The 21,653-nt window shown below is 43.2% G+C and overlaps 1 protein-coding gene across 3 annotated transcripts in view; it reads left to right on the plus strand.

The window, feature by feature from the left end:
* The first annotated feature begins 413 nt into the window (after positions 1-413).
* The window catches only part of NME4 (NME/NM23 nucleoside diphosphate kinase 4), a 96,317-nt gene continuing 75,077 nt past the window's right edge, over positions 414-21,653 (plus strand). For 2 of the 3 annotated variants that reach the window (XM_069210350.1, XM_069210351.1), the window contains exon 1: positions 414-722. In XM_069210350.1, the coding sequence (XP_069066451.1) occupies positions 593-722 (130 nt within the window). In that variant the 5' untranslated portion in view covers positions 414-592. The remainder of the gene's footprint in view (positions 723-21,653) is intronic. The other variant, XM_069210349.1, reaches the window with a different exon arrangement.

Raw genomic sequence — 21,653 nt, forward strand, 5'->3', positions numbered from 1 at the left:
GGATATCGAAAATAGACGTTTGTCTTTGGTGTTCTTTTAATCATGCAGAAATTCTGGAGCTAACAATGATTGAGATTTCAGCAGGGTTGGGTCATGTGACATCACGTACTGGCAAAATTCAGGGTCTAAGATGAAAGATCATTTGATGCCGCTTTCTGTGAAGACATCAGGATGAAAGGGTGATGATGTCACTTTCATAACTCCGAACATTTTGGTGAATACGCAGCCAAGGTGTTTATGAATGATTTAAATAACTCGACAATTTGAAAAAAAGGTATGTCATTGTTTTCTTTTTCCATATATGATTTTGAATGCAGAGAGAATGAAAAAGAGTAAACGGGAAATGCACTGTTTCTTACTTGGCTACACCACACTCTGGAGGGGAGTTGCAAGGGAAGCAGAGACCTGGTGGCAGGAGGGGGCCCAGCCCGGCGGTGGGTGGGGACTGGTTGCCGTGGTCAGCAGTGGAGAGGGGTTGGCTAGACTCAAGGAGGGAGGGGACTGCTCCGACTCTGGCGGGAGTCGGGCAGCGTGAAGGTGGGAGAGGGCTGATTTCCTCCCGCCGGAGAGGACAGCGGAGGGATACCGGACCATGGCTCTTTTCCTCCCGCGCGGGCTGCTGCGGAGCCTCCGGGTGAGCCTGAACCGGCCCAGACACGGCTGGGAGCAGAGGCCGCCTGCTGCCGCCTGGGGGATACACTGGAGCAGGAGCTACAGCAGCGGTGAGTAGAGCGACGGCATGGAAAGAGGTTCCCCAAACCGAAAAACTTTCAAATCTGCACATTTGCACCTACTATTGCTGCCCCCATCTCTTTGCTTTAACAAAAAAATGTCACTAACTAACCCGCGGTTCCAACTCAAACTCGTGTAAGTACATCGCTCCGTGCATCTACGGGACCACAGTGGATGCAACAAGTTGTGTCCGTAACAGCTGCCGCCTCCCCTCTTTAACATTGATCGTGTGGTGGGCTCGCTCCTCCCCCACCACCCACACAAGCGGAAGAAGTTAGGGCCATATGTAAGAACACATTGACACAGAATGGGCAAAATTGTTAGGAACATCTGGCCCTTAGTATCGTGCAAAGCGATCCTATGCACCGACAGAGAATGGATTCCCCTCACAGAGGCTCCCTTCCCCCACCGCTATGTTCCGCATCCAGTCACGGCGCTTCCTCGAGCTCTGCGCAGCCCCTGGCCACGAACACAGCACGGAACCTCTTTAGTACCCCCCCCCCCCGAGACCTCATGCCGGCGCGTGGAGGAGGAGCACGCGCTCTGCGGCAGAGACCGCTTCACTCGTGCTTTAATCGTTGTTGAACGTGTACGAGCTATTCCTTCGCGTGGTTTAAGTTAACTTTGTGTGGGTGGAAGTGACTTGTTTTCCTTTTGGTCGCTGCCAGGATGTTCTTTTCAAACATTAACTGCTTGCGTGCTCCTTGAAACCCTCCTCGGGGCGTTTAGGCACCCTCTGGGTTGAAGCTCTGCTGCCACATCACTGGGAAGCCAAGCGAGAAGTTTGCCGCTGTCTGCCTGTCCGCATGTATGGCGACAGTGGGCAACGTGCCGGTTACTGTAGGTAGTTTTCTAGTCAGCCCAGCTGTTGTGAGCTGCAGCAAGGGAGGGGTAGTAACTTGTCTTTTTCTGCAGTGCTTCGTACCTCACGTCTGCGTTTCGAAGCGCCGTAACTAACGCAACTGTCTCCCTAAACTTTGTCACTACTCAACCTTCCTAGACATCCTGCACCATCATCTTACTGCATCTTTCAGGAAGTATGAGGCAGGTTCTAAGACTGCGAGTCAAGCCTTCTAAAAAAAAAAAAAGCATAGCCAAAGTAGACTATTGTCATAGAAAGCAATGTGTCCGGAAGTGACATCATACGCAGCAAATGATGGACATCCTCTATTTTCCAGCCAAAGTCTGGATACAGTCTTCGCTACAAGTGTGTAACATTCATGTGTAGAATCTAGATATTAACGTGTATTTGCACAAAACACAAGCCTAGTTAAAAGAACATTATGTATATTTGACAATATTCATGTAGAATAAAACAGTAAATGGCTGTACATTTAAATACACATAAAGAAGCGTTTGCTTTAAGAAGAGAGACCGATTTGCCTTAGATCTGGTACTAATTTCGGTTGCTATTAGGGATCAAGCAAAGTCAAAGGAGGGACAAATGACTGTATGACATAGCGCCAAAGTTTTCGATTGTTATAGATTTCGATAAGACCTGAAGCGCCCATTCTTGGCTTTGAGTGCTGTGGCAATTACAAAACGAATATGCCAGCGGGTTCTACCCGTATACGAGGCCATTATACGTAGCAGCGTCATAGCAATAACTATTTATCCAACTTAGTGTCGTTTTACCACTCCCGTAAATTACATACTTCCTAATGACTGACATTTTAAAAATAAACGAGTAGTGCATTCATAGGTTGTGTTCACGCATGGCCAGTTCTGAGTGTGTATTTTCGGTTAATGTTTTAGTGCCAATACTCAGAGAAGGGTGGGATATGGCACTGAACAAGGGCGTAGGAGACACTAAGTTTCAGGGGAAGACAAGGATAGCTTGGAGAGTGGCAAGCTAGGGCTATGGCTTGGCATTAAGAACCAAAGCACGAGCCATTAAAAGATATAAATGAGGTAACACATGTTCTAAAAAAATCTTTTCAGCATCTCAAATAAATACACATATCATTGTATTGAGTGACCTTTATTAAAAGATATAGTTTTTCAAACATGAAACATTGACAAAAATACACAACCTGACGACATTGACACAAGCTATTCAAAATTTGAGTTTGCCATGTTTATTTCTAGAGACTGCATTGCTATTCAATGTTAAGCAAAGTTTCTAGTAAGTATGCATGTGATGATTTAGTTCAGCGCTGAGTTACTTTGTTGTGCTCACACACTATGGTAAGCAAAATGACAGCTAGTGAAGTAAAGGGTCACCTTTTGCTTCTATGATTTGTCATGTTTGCATCCGGGCCTACGGCACCTTTGCTATGCCACTGGTGGTATAGCAGTGGATCCTCTGTGTAATTGAGACTCTGTAATTTGATATTACTCCCTGCAGGTGATGTAAAATGAAAAGCGGGTCTTTAAAAGGCGAACACGCCCACTGTCATGCAGCACCACGGATGGCGTAAGGTAGAGCTTTTCACCCGCCCAATTCCCTTTATTAGCTCAGGCGTCTACCAGGACTTTTTCGAGTTTATGGAAATGGTATTATATTTACAGAAGCGTTCAGCCAGCGTTCTTCGCCCATTGGTCTGTTGTTGCAGCTTTTGAGTTAGACGGGGTCCTAGGTTGTGTTGTGATTTATATGTGTGTGTGTGTGTGTGTGTGTGTGTGAGAGGAGTTAAAATTTAGTATGTTTGTGTAGGATCGTAATCTTTAAAAAAAAAAAAAAAAAAAAAAAATCCCTGCTTTTGATTTTGCCAGTCTTTAGCTTGACGGTGTTCCACCGCGTCTGTCCTGCTGATCAAGCTTACAGTGGTGGATTGATTGTAGTCGATCAGTCACCTGGGGTGTTCTGAACACTGTACTGTTTACACTACGCTCTGTCGTGGTAAAACATCATAAGATTCTCTCTAAGTCTCTTTAACCAACGCTTTCTACTAAGCATGTGTAAACCCCAAGCATTCATTCGTGTTTTTATTTGGGGCTTCTCCATTTTGCATGGCTGGTAGAGGTGCCACAAATCATGCCTCATTGCCAGTGTGCAGGCAGAAGACTGACTCCCTAAATCACACTGTCTAATGATACTTGCCTTGGCCACTCTCAGCTTGATATTGAGCACCAAGGTACCATTATTTAGCAGTAGGGGGGACCAATTTATGTGTAATTGTTCACTAAATTATGAAGCAAGAAAAACAAATTATGCTGTATATTGTGACATAGTCTGTAATATTTTGATATTTAACACAGTAATCTGTCTTTGCAAAAGTCTGACATCCTTAACAGTGGGATACAGCAATTTTCACCTGAAATGTGACCATTTTTCTATGCAAAGAGTCTGCCACAACACAGCCCCAAGTGTTTGGCTTTTTTTAGTTTGTGCTAGCAACAAGATTGTTCTTGTTGAAAACTCCAAATTATGTGGCAGAGGCGGTGTTTGGTGGCATGTGCAGTAAATATGAGTATTGTATTGCAACATTTACATAGAGCTTACTGCCTCAATGTGGGCCACAAAAGCACTTGCTTACATGGGTAGCACATTACAGTATGTAAAGGTGTGTTGTTGGAAGGGTGTGGTCATAGTTTTGATCCATTGTTGGTAGTATTTTCAGGCCGTGCGTTATGACCACTGAGGTGAGGGTATCATGCTCTGGGAGGCTTCACTTAGCAGTGGGCGAAGAAGTGCGAGAGAGATGCATACAATTTATGGTTTTCAGTAGGCTAGTGGTTTTGATCCATTCTTGAAGGTCCTGTTTTGTAGGAACTTGAAATATTTATTGGGTTGGTTGACTACCGACCTCAAGGAGCAATCACAACTCTAGTCGGGATGAACCCCCCCAAGTCACAACATTAACCTGACCCAACTTCCTAGTACCTGTGGCATACAGCAGACAAGCTTAACTTAGAACAACATGTAAGGTATTTATGCTGTACCAAAACAATAACAAAGCCTTTATTTTTATTTTTATATATATATTTTTTTATTAACATTTTACTTACAAACATTTATAATTCCGGTACTGCTTTCATTGTTTCTATGCTCATACATGTTGCTCCTTATTACATTCAGCAGTATGAATCAAAAAAGAACTAAATCTTGGTAACAAATCACTCTTGATTGGGATGATTCTTGAGCATGCGAACATTAATTATTCATAGTTTTTTATTATACCAAGTACCTATCCGGTTCTATGCAAAACTATTTACACGATGGTGACATGAGGAGTCTGTGCGATGTTGTGAGGGAGCGGGTCTGTTTATATTAATTTATTCAGTTCTGTGTTATTCCTTAATTACAATAACAAAGTCAATATGCAAATCTGAAATAGAAAATAGAAAAAATATTCATAAACAAAATGAAAATATAGTAAATGGAACTCACGGTAGGACTTTTTAAAGTTTCAAGTAGGAATAGCACCAAGAAGCACATAGTGCTAATGATAGTGAATGGTCCAGGTAGACCGAACCTTATGCAAAATTTGACACCAGCGCTGATGGTGCGCTGGTTGGCTAAACTAACCAGGTTCATCCTGGTCAACGGTTTTACCTTTTAACTTTAGTATTTTCAAGTCCCAATCCACCACAGGAGTACACACTAAAGTCCCCTGGGACCTCAAGTGAAGCACTTGGAGACTCACAGGGTATTAAGCAGAGGCCAAGCAGGGTCCAGTTGAGGCCCCGCTACTGCTGGGCAGTTTCAGGAAAGGGTAGTTGTAGGTTGTAGCTTGACAAGAGGGTCAGCTTTATGGCCCTTGGAGTCCACTTCTTTGTCCTGGCTACAAGCAGGAGCTAAACCTAGGCCAGGACCTAGAAGCTTCTCTTTGGCCATAGACACCTGGTCCAGTGTTCTTCTGTTGTTCTTGCAGTCCACCTTTGTTCTTTTGATACTATGCAGGTCCAAGAAGTGCTCTGAAACGGGTACCTGGAGGTGCCACATTTATGCCTGGCACAAGCTAGTGGATGGGAATGACTAATGGACATGCCATGACCAGTAGGGTAAAGGTTCACGTGGCCAACCCACCCCACTTTGGGCATTTTCAATTTTGAAGAAGTCTTTGGCCACACTAAACGTGGGCTCTGAGAGCTGGATTTGTGTGAAGAGTGTACTTTGTTAATCCTAGTGCCTTCCCACATTTAACACCAACATCCAATTTGAAGCAGCAACAGTACCCCCAATAAACCAACAGACCTAAGTCGGGTGGAACCACAAAAGTCCTTCTGCAACCAGACAGTGGATACACAAGAATTATCTTGGCATTCTGTTTTCCTTTATCTCAATGCTCCCCAAACGTTATATATATATAAACACAGCAGACCTGTCGAACAGTATTTGACGTTTAAGCAGGATTTGGCACTATTGTCAAGAAGGAAGCTCACAGTCCATTCGCAGGGTCAGATGAGTCATCTCAGCCCATTTATGTTAGCCTATTGCTTGCTCTGGGAGTCATTTCATAAATTTTTCTCACCTATTCAAATGCTAATTAGTGATTGGGACAAGTTTGCCAGCAAGTACAAATTAGCTTCCAGGAACTTTAGACAGAGAAAAAGTTATTTTCTAAAAGTTACTTTTCCGTAATATTTATTAAAAATCTGTATTCACTAATAAAAATAGTTGTTCATTCTTTCTATCTTGCCACGTTCCCGAGTTAGTGTTAGGATTTTCAGTCAGTACTCTGGTTTTCTACATGGAGCAGGTGGACCTGCCACAGTAAAAAAAAAAAAAAAAATACTTGTGGATATGAGGTACTGTAAGGATATGTTAACATTACATTTCTACATGCCTTACTTTTAAATACCATGCACCCTATGTTGGGGGTGACAAGGCCTACATAGGAGTGACTTATTAATTTAAAAGGTAGTGTTTGACCTGTAAGAAGGGTTTACTTTGACTAATCAAATTGCATTTTTTGCACTGCTGCAGTCAGGATCCACGGATCAACCTGAAGCCATGTTTACTCTACCATTGTAGTAAATGGCACAATTGGTGCTGCAGTCCACTAGTGGCATCTAATTTCCAGGCCTTGGGTACATTGTGTGCCATACACCAGGGGCTCATAGGTAAGTTAGATATATCAGTTAGAAGTATGCCCATTTGACCATGTTTAAAGCTGGAGCACAGACACTTTACTGCTGGGTAGCAGGGGGTAAAGTGCACAGAGTTCAAAGGCCAGCAAAATTATAGGGTCGAGCAAGAGGCAAAAAGTCCAGGTACCATGTGTTATGATCACAGCTGGTTATCACACAGGGTTGTCCATTCTGAGATTTTTATTTTTTTATGTTTATGGTCCTGAGCGGACATAGGTTTGACTCGAAGAGGAATGTTCAGAAGATCTGGGATGGACTATATTACAATCATCCCTTCTTATAGGAATGTAATTGTAAATTGGAAACCCCACCGAATCGAATAATTCCAGTGGTCCTGAAACGAGTTCTGTACCGTGTGGGCTCCTGTGTAAATTTCAGGGCATGGCAACCCCAGGGATGAAGAATGAAGCCCCAAAAGTAATCGTTGTTTTAACTGTGGATTTTTGGCACTCCATGGTGATCGCATAGAAAACAGCAAAGAAGGCAGTGCTATGCACTGCTGTTCTTTGCTCAAAGATTGTTGGTGTTATGCGGTGCAAGCACAAAATATGTACTTGTAATATGTGTTCCTTTTACCCTGCTGAAGCTCCTGCAACTCTATTCTGACCCCCCCATTTTCCCCACAGACCCTCGCTGTTCTTTCTATGATTTCAGGGGTTACCCCTTGAGAGGAGTGGTGGCTGACAAGCAAGACATTTAAGGATAGAAGGAAATGTTGGAAATTAAAGGGAACACAGCTCACGAGGACCGTTACCGATTGGTACTTGACTTAATGCAATATGCTATAGCCCCCCATATCCACGAAGATTCCCCGAGGAGGTGCCCACTTTTGTATGGGTGGTAGAGCGTAGGTCTATAGGGTGGTCGGTGTGGGAAATGTTTGGGTGAGGTGCACGGGGTTCGAAAGGGTGTTCAGTCGTGTTCTGTAACACGATAATAAATGAGTGTAATACAGGCACGAAGAAATACAGTGACGTCCTTGATTGAAAATTCTGTACCCCTCCTTCTTGTGCGCCATTTTATATCCTCCATAGGTTTCGCTGGAGTGTGGGAGTGAGGGGTAGGACTACTTCACCCCCGCTCTGTGAACGCCCTGATAGTTTTATTCTCATTCCGTGTGGTCTCATTCTGTTTTTGGTTGGGTCGGGCAGTGATCAGGGCTGGTCCCTACTTTGCTTCCTGCAATAGACGTTTGCTTTTTGCCACTCACAGAAAGTCAGCTGGGATTTTCCTTCTTCCGTGATGTTTTACATTTTCTGATTTTCTTTCTTTTGTGTGACGCACTTTAAATGTTTCACTAGTTAGGAAGTATGTTATCTTGAATCCTTATTTAGTATTTTGCAGACTTATCTGATGGTCCTCGCTGGTGACGCTGCGTTGAGCTCTGTAATTATTTGAGCCTGTCCCACGGGTACTGAGATGGAACAGATATAAGCCTTACTGGTGGGTAAGTGGAAGGTGTACTGTTCCCATAACAGAGCTGTGGTGAGACTGGAAAAGGATGGCCTTATGGCCCAATTTACTTACTCTTGCAGGAAGGTCATGCTGGGACGGAAAAGTTGTATTTATGTACATTTTTGTAAGACGGTCTTCATTAGACCTTAATTCTTTTCCTTTTGGTTTTCACCATGCGTTTGTAAGGCATGGTTCCCCCTGACACCAAATAACTCTCCTAATCAAATCCAATTATTTATTAATACCAATTCGCGTACAGACAGAGCCTGGTGTGTCATGTGACTCTCTTCCTGCTGTGCTGATTTGTTCATGTGGCTGAATGTCCGGAAGAGCTTCCCTTCACATTAGCCATTATGGTGACTTCTGAGGTTACTGGGGCTTGCGTGGTTACCATATCACAAACCTGAGAAGTAAGAGGGTTAAACAGACCTGGTTCAGAGGCTTAGCTACCAATAGTGCAGAAGGCATAGGACATGGACGGGCAGGGCTTATAGGAACCCACTGAAACAAAATATGGCTCTTTTTTTTTCTTTCTACCAGACCATTGATTGGGAGGGGGCGTATTCTTTCTTGCTTGAGGGTCTGTGTCACCTTTGCTACATCACTGGCCTGGTTACGCCCACCACGGCAATACTCATAACACAGCAATGGTAACCAAACCTTGACTAAACCGCTTGTGCTGGGATTTTAATGTGGAAATCCCCCTTTAATGCTGAATAAGAACCCAAACCCCTGTAGATTTGTGACATCGGGTTAACTGAATCAAGAGCAACTTAGGTTTTGGAGCCGTTTGATTGCTCCTATGAGCAAGAGTAATTTATGTTTAAATCAGTCATAGGTCATTGGTTATTGTTGGGATAACAGGAGCAGAACATTCTGCTTTGACCTCAAGTCTTATCATGGCATTCGTCCCTTTGTCAAAGTGTTTTCAGTACACCTAAATGATAGGACACTAGGTGGAATCACGCTTATAAACTTGTCAATAATAAAACGTATTAGCGAGTCCCCCATGAAAATGTGCAGCCTCTCTGTCACTCCTAAGAGCTCCTATCATCCTGTTGTGTATCCGGGCAGGTAGAAACATACATCCTTGTGCAGATGTCAGCTGTGAAACTTTATGGGTGCCTCTCATGCACAGGGTTAAAAAATAAACAAAAGGGCAATACTCGCCCTTCTCGGCATGGTTGGCATGTTTTGGCGCAGTATGGAGCCCATGTTGCAACAACTGCCTTCTTCAGGGCAGTGCACCTGGCACACCTTACCTGAAACATCACCTTCTTGAAGTCTGTCGACCACTGGGGCTTCAGCTTTGTTTCTCTGCAGGAAACCGGAACATACATTGTAGATGAGTGGTGTACAAGTGCTGTAAAGTTTTAGACGGGTGGTCTGATTGGGCACACAACATAGGAGGAAAAAATAGTGACGTGCAGGTTTGTGTTCATCGTACTTTTCAGACCATTTGGTACAGTAGTGTTTTGGTTTTTACAGAAGAACATTTTTAGGGCTGGCCTAATCACAGCTTTGGCATTTATGTCAGGCTCTGTAGAAATAAATAGAACATAGCAATTTACTAGTTGGGTGGGCTTTGGGTCAGGTCTTTTTGCGCAATACTCCCTACAGCATGTGACAGTGGGGCAACATCCTCCAGCCATTACCTCTTTTGTATTGTAAGCGGGGCCATTTGCCTGATTACACGTACACACCTGCGTAAAAAACAACTGCACTTCTGAAGCAGGTTTGGTGACCTATATTTTGCCCTGACAAAGCCTTTTTCCTTTCCAAGGTTATAGTGATTCAAAGCTCCCCATATCGTATTTTAACCGTATTAATCATATTTTCTTTTGCTGTGGTTTTAAGTACACCTGCATTCCACGAAACACTTTTACGGTTCTATTAAAATTATATGTGATGGTTAATTATTGTTTTAAATTGAAGTTTTATTGCAATTTTTTTTTTTTAATTTTGTGGCATACAGTTGCAATAAAATATCAATTCCACCAGTTTACTAAGGCCTGAACTACTAGTTTTGCAATTGCTGGCCTTTTTAGTGTCTGATGGGGCGTTGCATCAATCAAAATAGGGAGCATTTTGATTAGTGTAACCTTTTCGCCTGCAAATAGTGTACATGTCTTTTTATTCCTTATTTGTAGCCAGTAACACAATGTTTGTTAAAAAGAAAAAAAAAGTGCACCTCAGGCTTAAAAAAAAAAAAAAACACTCATGTAGAATGTCGATACTCCAAATGATTTAAGTGACGCAAGTCACTATTCAGGGCAGAACACTTACTTGTCATAGTTCTTAAACTGCACAAAACATACGTGGAAGCTCCTTGGCTTACAATGAATTGTAGAAACCTACAATGTGACACACTAGTGAATTCTTTTGCGCTAGTCCAACCTTGCCATTTCAGGGTCTCAGACTCAAAGATTCCACAGTTTCCAACTATGCACTAATATTTTGCTGTTTTTTATTTTTAAATTCAATGACTTCATCATTTCGGGCAAGGCATTTCCTGCACTTTGCTTTATGAGAAAGCATGTTGGAAAATTGCCCTCCACTTTGTTAAATACTTTTTTTCCTTTTAAAAATAAATGTACTCAAGATACATACAAAAAGGGGCTTTTGGGTAGCTGGCTTCATCCATTGAATGCTTTCATTGTCGTTCATAATGTGTTCCTGCCTACTACAGGATAATTAATGGGGCAGCGGATTAGCCCACACTACCTGTTGGTTCCGGTCACTTTGTGTGCAGAAAGCCTGTGCACATTGTTTAAATGCTCCTAAAAATAGTTACTTTCTCTTCAGTGACAAGCTAGTTCAGTGTGTGCTTTTTATGTTCTCTCTCTTTTTTTTTTTTAATAGTGACTTTTAAGTACCGCCTATTTATTTTGCCCGAACTCCAGGTGTGTAGGGTGGAAACCTATTTTCCATCTCCTTGTTGTTTTAAAAAGTTTGTTATAAAGGGTTTAGCTAACACTGTAAAATTTGAGTGCTGGTTAGGTGGTGATTTCTTCTCCCTTCCTTCACAAATAATAATTAAAATGCATGGAACATCTGGGAGGCATGTGATTTTAAAAGTATAACAATTAAAATAGCCATGTAAGTGAATCTTTTTTAAATTTAACCATGATCTTTTATTGCAAGAATAAAGCAGCCACGGTCACTACCCCACCAACTTCACAGGACCAGCCCTTTTGGTTTTGTAAATGCTTGTCATTTGTCTCTGTTTCACCTCTCTAGCTTTGCCAAAGCCTGTCAGTTGTTGTCTGTGTCCTCTCCCTTCTGGCTTTGCCTCTGTTCTGCATCTGTTGCACTACATTTTATTCCACTTGTAGGCCTTGCTTCTGTCCTACCTCGTGCCTGCAGCCTGTTTGCTTTGCAGCCTGCTCAAGTTTTGTGATGCTTTTTTTCTCCGTTTTATTAGGTCGCAGCCTACCAGACTGTGAAGCTTTCTGGTTTGCCAAAGACATCTTAAGGACTTTCAGAAAGTTGCCCCTAAGAGTGCATTCTGCTTGCTGATTACCATTGGCTTTGTAACTCACATTTTCTGGCTTTCTATTTACTGGCTTTATTTGCTTTAGTAGCCCCAGGTTCAGTCCATCCCTCGCTATGCCTAAAGCGTGGTTACTGTATCCTTTCAAACACTCCCATTTCTCTAAATATCTTCTTATCTTGTCACATTTGCTGTGCATTCAATGGCTGAGGTAAAATGTCAGCCACTGTCTTCCAAGAGAGTTTGTTTACTTTTCTTTTTCTGACTTCTAAGTTAGATGATTTATGAGAGAATCTTGCTGGATACTGGGGGTAGGAAATCGTTTTTTTCTAGCATACAACAACATTTAAATCAAATGTGTAAGTATTTCAGCTATATCAGAATTAGTAATGCAAATTAAGCCCATTTTTTTGTTTTTTTTCCAAAGTGTGTTGGAAACATACTTTAATACAGGGGTCTTCAAACTGGAGCGTGCGCCCACCCCCCACCCAAGCACCAGACTCTGGCTAAAAAAAATCATGCTGATAAGTGCTTTGTTTTATACAAAATAAAAAGAACAGCAGACAAACACTCTGTAAAGGGCCATCAATAACATCTTTTGTCACTACTGGTTGGGAGTATGTGTCAAAAAGGGAAGGGACTACAAATCGCCTTTAAACCTCCTCATCCCCATTTTTGACAGTCACATTGTGTACACTTTACACATTAGAAAGGCATATGATGGCATTTTTAAAATAAGTAACATAACTTGTAATGCAATGTTTAAATAAGGCTAGTCATATTTAAATCATGCCAACTTAATAGAAAAATTGTGAAGAATACTGAGGGGCCCCAATGTTTTTTTTTTTTTTTTTTTTTTTTTTACACTGGAGTAGAGGGCACAGCATAAAACATTTGAAGACCACTGTTTTAATATGATCGAAACAAATCCGTACACTAGGTGATGCAATTTACCCACTATTTTTTGTGCACTGTATAATTTTATTAGTAAAACTGTATGTCTGTGCAAATGTAAAGGTAATTTAAATTGAAAATGTGTCTGTAATGGCAGCGAGCTACCATACCATGCTTACTCCGCTCTACGCCACTCCACACATTTCTGCACCACTCATGCTACTGCACTTTGCACCACTCCATTCTATGCCACTGCACTATACGCCGATCTCCTCTATACTCTGTCAAAACACCCTTTGCCACTCTACACTACACCACTGCACTCTACACGACTCCAGTGTAGGCCACACCAATCAACTCTGTAAAACTCAACTCTAAACCGCTCGCAACGCTGCACTCTGCCCCACTCACTCAAAGCCAATACATTTTTACTCAGTAACACTCAACTATTGGTCCCTGCACTCTATGCCGATCTACTGAACACCATTATAATCTACTCTGCACCAATGAGCTCTACGCAAATGCAGTCTACCCTGCAGCACTCAACTCTTTACCACTCTGCTCTACTCTGAAGAAATCTACTCCATGCCACCAGACCCTGCCACTACACTACTCTTCCCCACTCTACTCTTAACCACTGCAGGCTATACCAATGCACTCTACACAACTGAACTCTGTCATTGCACACAATGCTACTATACTCGACTCTTCATCCCTGTGCTCTACACCACTCTACTCCACTGCACTCTGACACTCTACTCTGGAACACTGCACTCTCCACCACGGAACTGTGCACCACTCTGCTCTATCCCACTCCACTCTATGCTAATCCACCCTACGCTACTCCCCTCAATGCCACTGCACTCAAAGGCACTATACACCACTCTACACCACTACACTGTATGCCACTCTACCCTACTCTATGCCACTGCCCTCTGCATTACTCAACTCTGCTCCACTGAACTCTACTATGCACCACTCTATTCTACACTGCTGCATTCTATGACACAGCACTCGAATCCCACAACATTCTGCAATACTGTATGCCACTTTACTCTACACGGAATTCACTCTACGCCACTCCAGTGTATGCCACTCTATGCGACTCTACACTGCCACTCTTAATACACAGCTTTTTGTGCCACTGTAATGTATGCCACTCTACACAACTTCACACTATGCCACTCTAATACACAACACTCTCAGCCACTCCGCTCTACTCCATTCCACTTTATGCCACTCCAGGCAACTCTCATCTGCACCATTAAGTTTTAGCCATGCTTAACAGCAGCCACGCCTCTGTACAACATGGCTAAAACACATTGGCAAAGCCAATAGCTCTTGCATTGGCAAAGCCTATTAGCTTTGCCAACGATGGCCATTTCTAGTGCCTGCACTGTATCACTTCAAGCCTACAGCCTTTTTTCTGCTCTGCCAGCCCCACTTTTCCATCTTCTTCTGAAAGTTCTCTTTCACAAGCCAGGTGGCTGCCTCTCATAGCTCACGCTTGCTGGAAAGATCCCTGAATGGCCTTGCATTAATTATAGTAATTGAGCCATTAGCGTGTAAAGTCAATAGAATGAACGATTCACAAACACCAGTTGGGAAGTCAACATTAGCAAAACCATTTTACGAAAAATCTGAATTTAATGAGGTACCGCAGGAAAACACCGGTGCGCATAGGAGCTTATTTGCGCGTGCATGCTTCACATATTAAAACCAGACCTTTTGCCTTTGCCACTGTTTGTGGAAGTATAGGCAATATATAAACACCTAGAGTAGATTGTGAACTTACTAACAGTAAAATGATTCATTCTTTAACATTATAGTAGTTTAATCAGGCACTTTATTTGCTTACTTTAGTCCAGAGAAGGGGTAGGGGCTCGCAAGGGGGGCAGAGGTTGGGGGAGATGAGACATCAGGGAGGGCTTGCGTAGACCTAAAGGGCTGTATCGGTACATCCACATTCTATGTGTCGCCTGCCTTTGATGAGAGCAGCTGCTTCCCAGAGCGATAGGGGTTTGTTTATTTCTGTGGAGATATGGCACACATCCGCTTTCTTAACTGTGCATGGAGACACTTGCCCATTCTGGCCTTCCTTAATTCCTCGTGCCTAATGTACAGAAAGGCGGGAAGGTGCAAGTAACCATGGCACTTTTAAAAGCAAAAGGGATGCTTTATTAGGACAGGTATGCAGACTTCAAAACTGTATTTATTTACAAACATTTGTCAGAAACCCTAGCCTGAATAATTACCGTATTTTCCGGCGTATAAGACGACTGGGCGTATAAGACGACCCCCTACTTTTTCCTGTTAAAATATAGGGTTTGGGCTATACTCGCCATATAAGACTACCCCTCTTCCAACGCACACCAAATAAAAATTAAAAAACATCAGGTTTGATTTTAATATGGTAATTTTAATTCAAATGCTTATGACATGCAGGTACGTAGTAGGAAAACTGTCACTTATAAACATAAGGCTGTTTGTCATCAAACATGTAAACATAAAACAGTGCAAGTGGATTAAACTTTTCCTAATTCACTCTAAAGCTGAAAGGAAGGATAAGACAATAAACCCATGGGAACTGCCATGCTGTTTGTTCTCTAAGCTGTCAACCAAACTGGAACTGAAGATGATAGGAGGAAGATAACAAACAAACAGAGAGAGAGAGCAAGTGCCGGGCAAGATCCTGGGGAGTCAGCAACGCCCATCATAACTCCAAGCTATTTTTACAGGACTTGCTGGCTTGACAGTTTCTCTTTAAAAGCCTTCAAAATCCTCCTGTTCGTCATCTGATATCATAAGTAAATCAATTACATCTTGTGGTACATTTGTAAGGCAGTCATCGTATGGATCTAATTCCGTATCAGATGGTGTGGTCTCAGCTTCGGGTTTCTCTTCATCTTGCCACAAGTAGTCGTCCTCCATACCATCTAATGAATTTGATATGCCACACTTCTTGAAAGACTTGATTACTGTTTCTGCATCAATATCATTCCAGGCTTTTATGACAAACTTGCACAAAACATCCAACTGTGGAGCACGCATGTTTCCTCCTTTTGTGAATGACTTTTCGCCGCTAACCATCCACTCATTCCACTGTTCTCGAATGCGATCTTTAAATGGCTTGTTTAGGCACACATCCAGTGGCTGTACCAACGATGTCAATCCTGCAGGAATAACTGCCGCATCTGTGTTTATTCTTGCCAGCCTTTGCTTGGTGCTGGGAGTTAAATGAGCCCTGAACATATCCCACACCAGTAGACTACGTTTTTGAATAAGTCCACCTGGTCGCCTGCTCCATACATTATCAAGCCATAGCTTTACCCCTTCTTCATCCATCCAGCCTTTTTCATGTACATGTACAAAACAACCAACAGGAAACTTGAGTTTCGGCATTGTTTTTCTTTTAAAAATAATCATTGGTCTCAGTTTGGCACCATCAGCTGTGCATGCTAGTACCACTGTAAAACTGGACTTCTCATGTCCTGTTGTTTTAATTAAAATTGTTTTTGCACCTTTTGGATGGACAGTTCTATTTCCAACCATATCAAAATTCATTGGAGTTTCATCCATATTTCCGATACTACTTAACGCATAGCCATGTTTATTGCGCTGTTGTATTACATATCGATGGAAACTATTTACTTTGGCTTCAAGATCTGCAGGTAATTTTTGTGCAATTTTCGTCTTTTGCCTCAGTACCAGATTATGCCTTTCAAAGAATCTAGTACACCAGGATACAGTGGCTTTAAATCTGTTGCTGTGATCTGGGTTAGATTTGGCCCACTGAAGGGCAAACAAACGTATTTGATTTCGTGTCACTATATAACCACTTTGGCGATGCTCATTCACCATGTCTGCTACATGTTTTTCGAGTTCTGGCCAATGTGGGGTGCCTCTTCTTAATGCACACTTACCCCTTGGCATACTCCTTAATGCTTTTTCATTTGCTTTCCAGTCCCGAACCATCTTTTCTGTTACTCCATATTGTCTTGCAGCAGCACAGTTATTATGTTCCATGGCAAAGTTTACAACTTTAAGTTTGAAACTGGCTTCATATTTCTTTCTTCTTGCTGGTGGAGCCAGGATGGGGTCTTGTCTGTTAGCCATTTTTATACTGTACTGTATGTACTGGTGCTGTACTGTATGAACTGGTACAGATACTGGTACTGGTGCTGTGCTGTACTGTATTCACCACCACATGTATCTGCTCACCAGATTGCCTTCCCTGAGAATCACCAACAATACAAAAACCAGCCAATCACGGAGAATGAATATTACATTTAAGATTGTTGAAACTGCAGTACAACCAAAGTTAAATGCGGTCAAAATATATATTTTTTTATAATATTGTCATATCCCAATCCAAAATGGCCGTTACTATATGGTAATCTCCTAACATGTGCCATGCGCGAGAAGAAAGAAACAGAAAACAAATGTTGTTTCTATGGTACCGTAATAGCGCGCTTCGAATAGCCTGGGGCACGCGCAGGAACACGTGCCTGCCCAGACAACTGCCAGCGAGGACGCGGAACCCATCGTACGCTTGGAATTCATTTCCAAATGCAGCGTACGGTGGTTCAGCTACAGGGCGCCTGCCCCTGAAGTTTCGGCACGCCGTATACCGGCGTATAAGACGACCCCCGACTTTTGAGGAGATTTTCAGGGGTTAAAAAGTCGTCTTATACGCCGGAAAATACGGTAAACACATTCTTATCCACCCTTAAGCCTGGCCCCTGCCAATAAAGAGTCCTCTATCCATCATCTATACATTCATTATTCGTCATCACCTTCTTTCCATCGCTGTCCTTTTAACTCCATCCAACCATCCCTCCCCTGCATTCCTCATGCCATGACTACCCCGGAAGGCCCCCAATCTTTACGGCCTGTCTTCAGCTGCTCCCTTTCTGCAACCTGTCCTAAGCGACAACCAAAGATATCTACCCCCAGCAAAGCAAACACACCTTGACTAATTGGATATTCTAGGAAGGGAGGGTGGGGATGACACCTGACTAGCAGCCTACCTCAGGGACAACATGGCTAAAAGGGGCCAAACCCAAGGGACAGTGACACTAATCTGTCACTTTGACCCCGCCTCAAGCCCGTACCGACCAATTTCATACACTGATTGCTGGGGTCGCACAACCCGCCCGATGAACCCTGGGCTGTGGACATCCTTTAGATGTCATCACTAGGTCCCCATTAAGCATTGTTACTTTATAATGTTTGCCATGTGGAAGAATATTTGTGTACAGACGTCAGGTTTTCAGTATACCAGCATGAAACGTTTGTTCTTTCCACATTGCCTTTGATTTTTTTGTACTTTTTGTGTGCATCATTTAAGGAAAATAAGACAAATAAAGGTGCTGTGATACAGCCGCAAGTGGCAGCAGCATTACTCTACTCTCAAGGCTTGCAAATGCGTCATGATGCATGCACGTGCCTACGGAATGCTCCAGGCAGCATTTTCTTTTCTCTTTTATCATTCCAAGATGGCAGATGGTATTTGAATTGATAAAAAATACATTTTAGCTTTCGCAAAAGCACATTTAGTTGTAGAGCGGCTGGCTTTTTACTTTTTTTTATTTTTTATTTTTTTAAGGACTGCAAGGGGTGTAATGCCACAGAGGAACAGATGGGGGAGTATGTTGGGACGATGGAGCAACAAAGGAACTTGAGGACGGGGAACAAAAATTTTTTATTACAAAAAAAAAAAAAAAGTAATGTAGATGTGGACATGAGTGAGGGGAGCATGATGGAACAACTTAGAAAATCCCCCAGGGTGCTTGTTTGTAAAGGGAGAAGCAACACACCAGGGGGAACCAGAAAACACATGCCCTCTGAGTGATGAAAGAAAAAAAAGAAGTTTCTTAAATGTAAACAGAAGGGTACAAGTCAGACAATCAAAATAATGTCCGAAACGCTACCTTGTTATGGAATAACAAGTAGAAGAAGGCAAGCAATCAAATAAAAAACAAATGCGTGACCCTAATTCCATTGGCAAGCAATGGATGGGCTATACGCCTTTCAGTTTATTATATTTTTGTATTGTTCACAAGGGGTCTTTCACAACCACCTAACTAGAGACATCTGGTAGGTCAGATCTAAAAATGAGGAACACAAAAGGATGATGGATGGAGTACTGAAACCTTTCAAACACTCACCCTCAGTTACAGATCTGATACCCTGAAACTGGTCCCAGGATGCTTGTTTCCGGTCCAGAGAGGACCTGGCCTCGCATTTCGGGCTGGACTATTCCCACAGGGAGCAGGGTCAAGAGTGATTTGCGTATGGCTGGGTCCAAACTGAAGTGGCATGGGGAGCAAAAGAATGATGAATTAAACCCAGCTCTTTGGGGGGTGAGTGTTTGAAAAGTTTCAGCACTCTGTCCATCATCCTTTTGTGTTGCTAAAGAACTAAAATGATACACTGCTGTGTTGGTCATAAATGCAAACTATGATCTGGAATCCTGTGGTGTTTTTATTATGTAATCTGCAAAACTTCAGGCCCCAGAGTCCTCTGAAAGAATGTGCCTCAGTTTCTAAAGTTGTCCAGTATTGGGTCATGTAGTACTTTCTTCATTATGGCATATTTCAAGAAGACCACATTTTCCTCCCTTTGCTATGTCAGCGGTTGGGCAGCTAACTCAGTTATGTCTTTTCACTTACATTCTGTTACTTGCTATTTTGCCTTTCTCATTAAATCAATACAGCACCACAAGTACTAAAATGCAAGATAATTACATGAATATATTTTCAATGTGGCACTCACTTTTAAAGCAATAACATCAGCATTGTTACATGACGCTGCTCAAAACATTTGTAAGCACTGTTTTTTTCTGTTATTTGTAGCTCTTGTCACAAGTGTAATGTGTTTTTTTTTTTTTTTTTTTTTTGGTTTCATATGGAATATCTCCGTTTATTGGGTAATGTAGTGTTTTTTTATTTTTATTTATTGATTTTATCATATCAAACATATAAAAATAAAACAACAGTCCCTACAGAGCACCATATTCTAAAGAGCAAAAGCTCCCCACTGCGATATTAACATATATTCCGTACAGGAGAAATCAGACAGGTACGCATTAATTATTACAGTTCAGTTTGTTCTGCAAATTTCCCATCTATTGATTGAAGACATGATCTGTACGGAATTACCACAGGCAGTTTTCTGCCAGAGATGCAGTAGATATAACATGCAGTTGAATAAGGGACATCAACAAATATAAACAAAAAGGAGCAGGTGGGGAATACAACCAGTCCACAACAGCCATTCACCTTTTCTGACGTAGATGCCAACGTACAGAGGGGTCAGTGTTCTGTCCGTGCTTCTTTGGTTATATCACTCACTCGTCTTGGGCCGCTAAGAAATTATTCAGCGGGGTCCAAATATCTTTGGGTCTAGACCCTTCAGGCATCAGGTTCCAGAAGACTATAAGCTGATCATGACAGAAAGCTGCATCTCTTAGCCATTCAGAACGGCGCGGCACTCTCGTCCCGCCCCAGCACATGGCCACTCTGCGCTTGGCTAACAGCAATAGTATGCCCACTAAACGTCTGTGTGTTGCCCTGATGTCCTCCACACACCCAAGCAGCGCGATTCTCGGAGTGGCTGGGATTTCTATTTCGAACATTTCAGAAATTGCGTTGAAAACTGCCACCCAGAAAGCGTAAACATCCGCACATTCCCACGCCAAGTGTAAAAAACTAGCCTCCGGCGCCAGGCAGCGCGCGCAGCTCGCATCTTCGCGCAGCCCCAAGGAGTACATCCGCACTGGGGTATAATATAGTCTGTGCAAAAATTTAAAATGCAGCAATCTGAACCTGTAATTTGGCGTCAACACTCTCATATGCGCACAGCAGGCGCGCCACAGAGCCTCCGAGATAGGCTCTCCCAGGTCTGCCTCCCACGCTAGTCTGGACGGCTCTCGGAGATTATTCCTCTGTTCCTGCATGCAGTTATATAATTTGGTGACCAGCCTATTAGGCGACCGCGCACAGCAGAGAATCTCCAGCGCGCGGAACTCCACCGGGGCCTCATCCGAGCTCCATAAGCGGTTCCGCAAGAAAGAGCGAACTCGGATCACATACATACGCTGAAGCGCCGTGCACTCGCGACCGGCCAGTATCTCAGATACATCAAGCAAGCGATCATCCATCATCCAATCTCTCAGCTCGGTTAGGCCAGCATCTCGGAGAAATCCACGTACTCCACCATCACGGTACAGCTGCTCCTCAGCTATCGCCATTACCGGTAGGGAAGGAGCGAACGGGGCCGAAACCCCAGATCGCCGCATCAGCACTCCCCACGCCCGCATCGTACATGCCACTGTGTCAATCCCCCGCACCCGGGACGGGACGGAGCACGTCCACCAAATGCTCTCGCCAGGTCGTCCGGCCACACAGTCGCTCTCAGGCGCCAGGTGCGGCAGATAACGAATAGGATTCAGCCAGTAATACGCAAAGTGCGCCTGAGCACATAGATAATACAGCTCCATATCCGGCGCAGCGAGCCCCCTTAGTTCGAATGGCAGCGTCAGCCTCTCCCATGAAATACGCGCGCGTCGGCCCCCCCCACACCAGACAGATCAGTGCTGAGCGCATACGCCTCAGATAACTTCTCGGGAGAGGGAGATTCACAAATAAGTACAAAAATTTCGGAAGGACTACCATCTTTGCAATAGCAATACGTCCTATCAACGACAGCGGGAGGGTACGCCAGATCTCTACCTTCCCCTCCAGCCACGTCAGAGCGGCACCGTAGTTAGCCAGCCACAGCTCCTCCACGTCACAGCACAGCTGTATACCCAAGTACCTCACCGGCCCATCCGCCCACATCAGAGGATAACGGGAGTCATATCGCGGCACCCTGGGGGTCAAAGGCAGCACCACTGACTTAGACCAATTAATATTAATACCTGAAAAGGTACCAAAACGCACAATCTCGTCAAGTAGTATATCCAGATTCTGGTCGGGATTCCGTATATATAATGCAATATCATCTGCATACAGAGATATCTAAATTGGTCGCTGCCGGA

This window comes from Pleurodeles waltl, chromosome 10 (genome assembly GCF_031143425.1).
Source record: "Pleurodeles waltl isolate 20211129_DDA chromosome 10, aPleWal1.hap1.20221129, whole genome shotgun sequence".
Lineage (NCBI taxonomy): Eukaryota > Metazoa > Chordata > Amphibia > Caudata > Salamandridae > Pleurodeles > Pleurodeles waltl.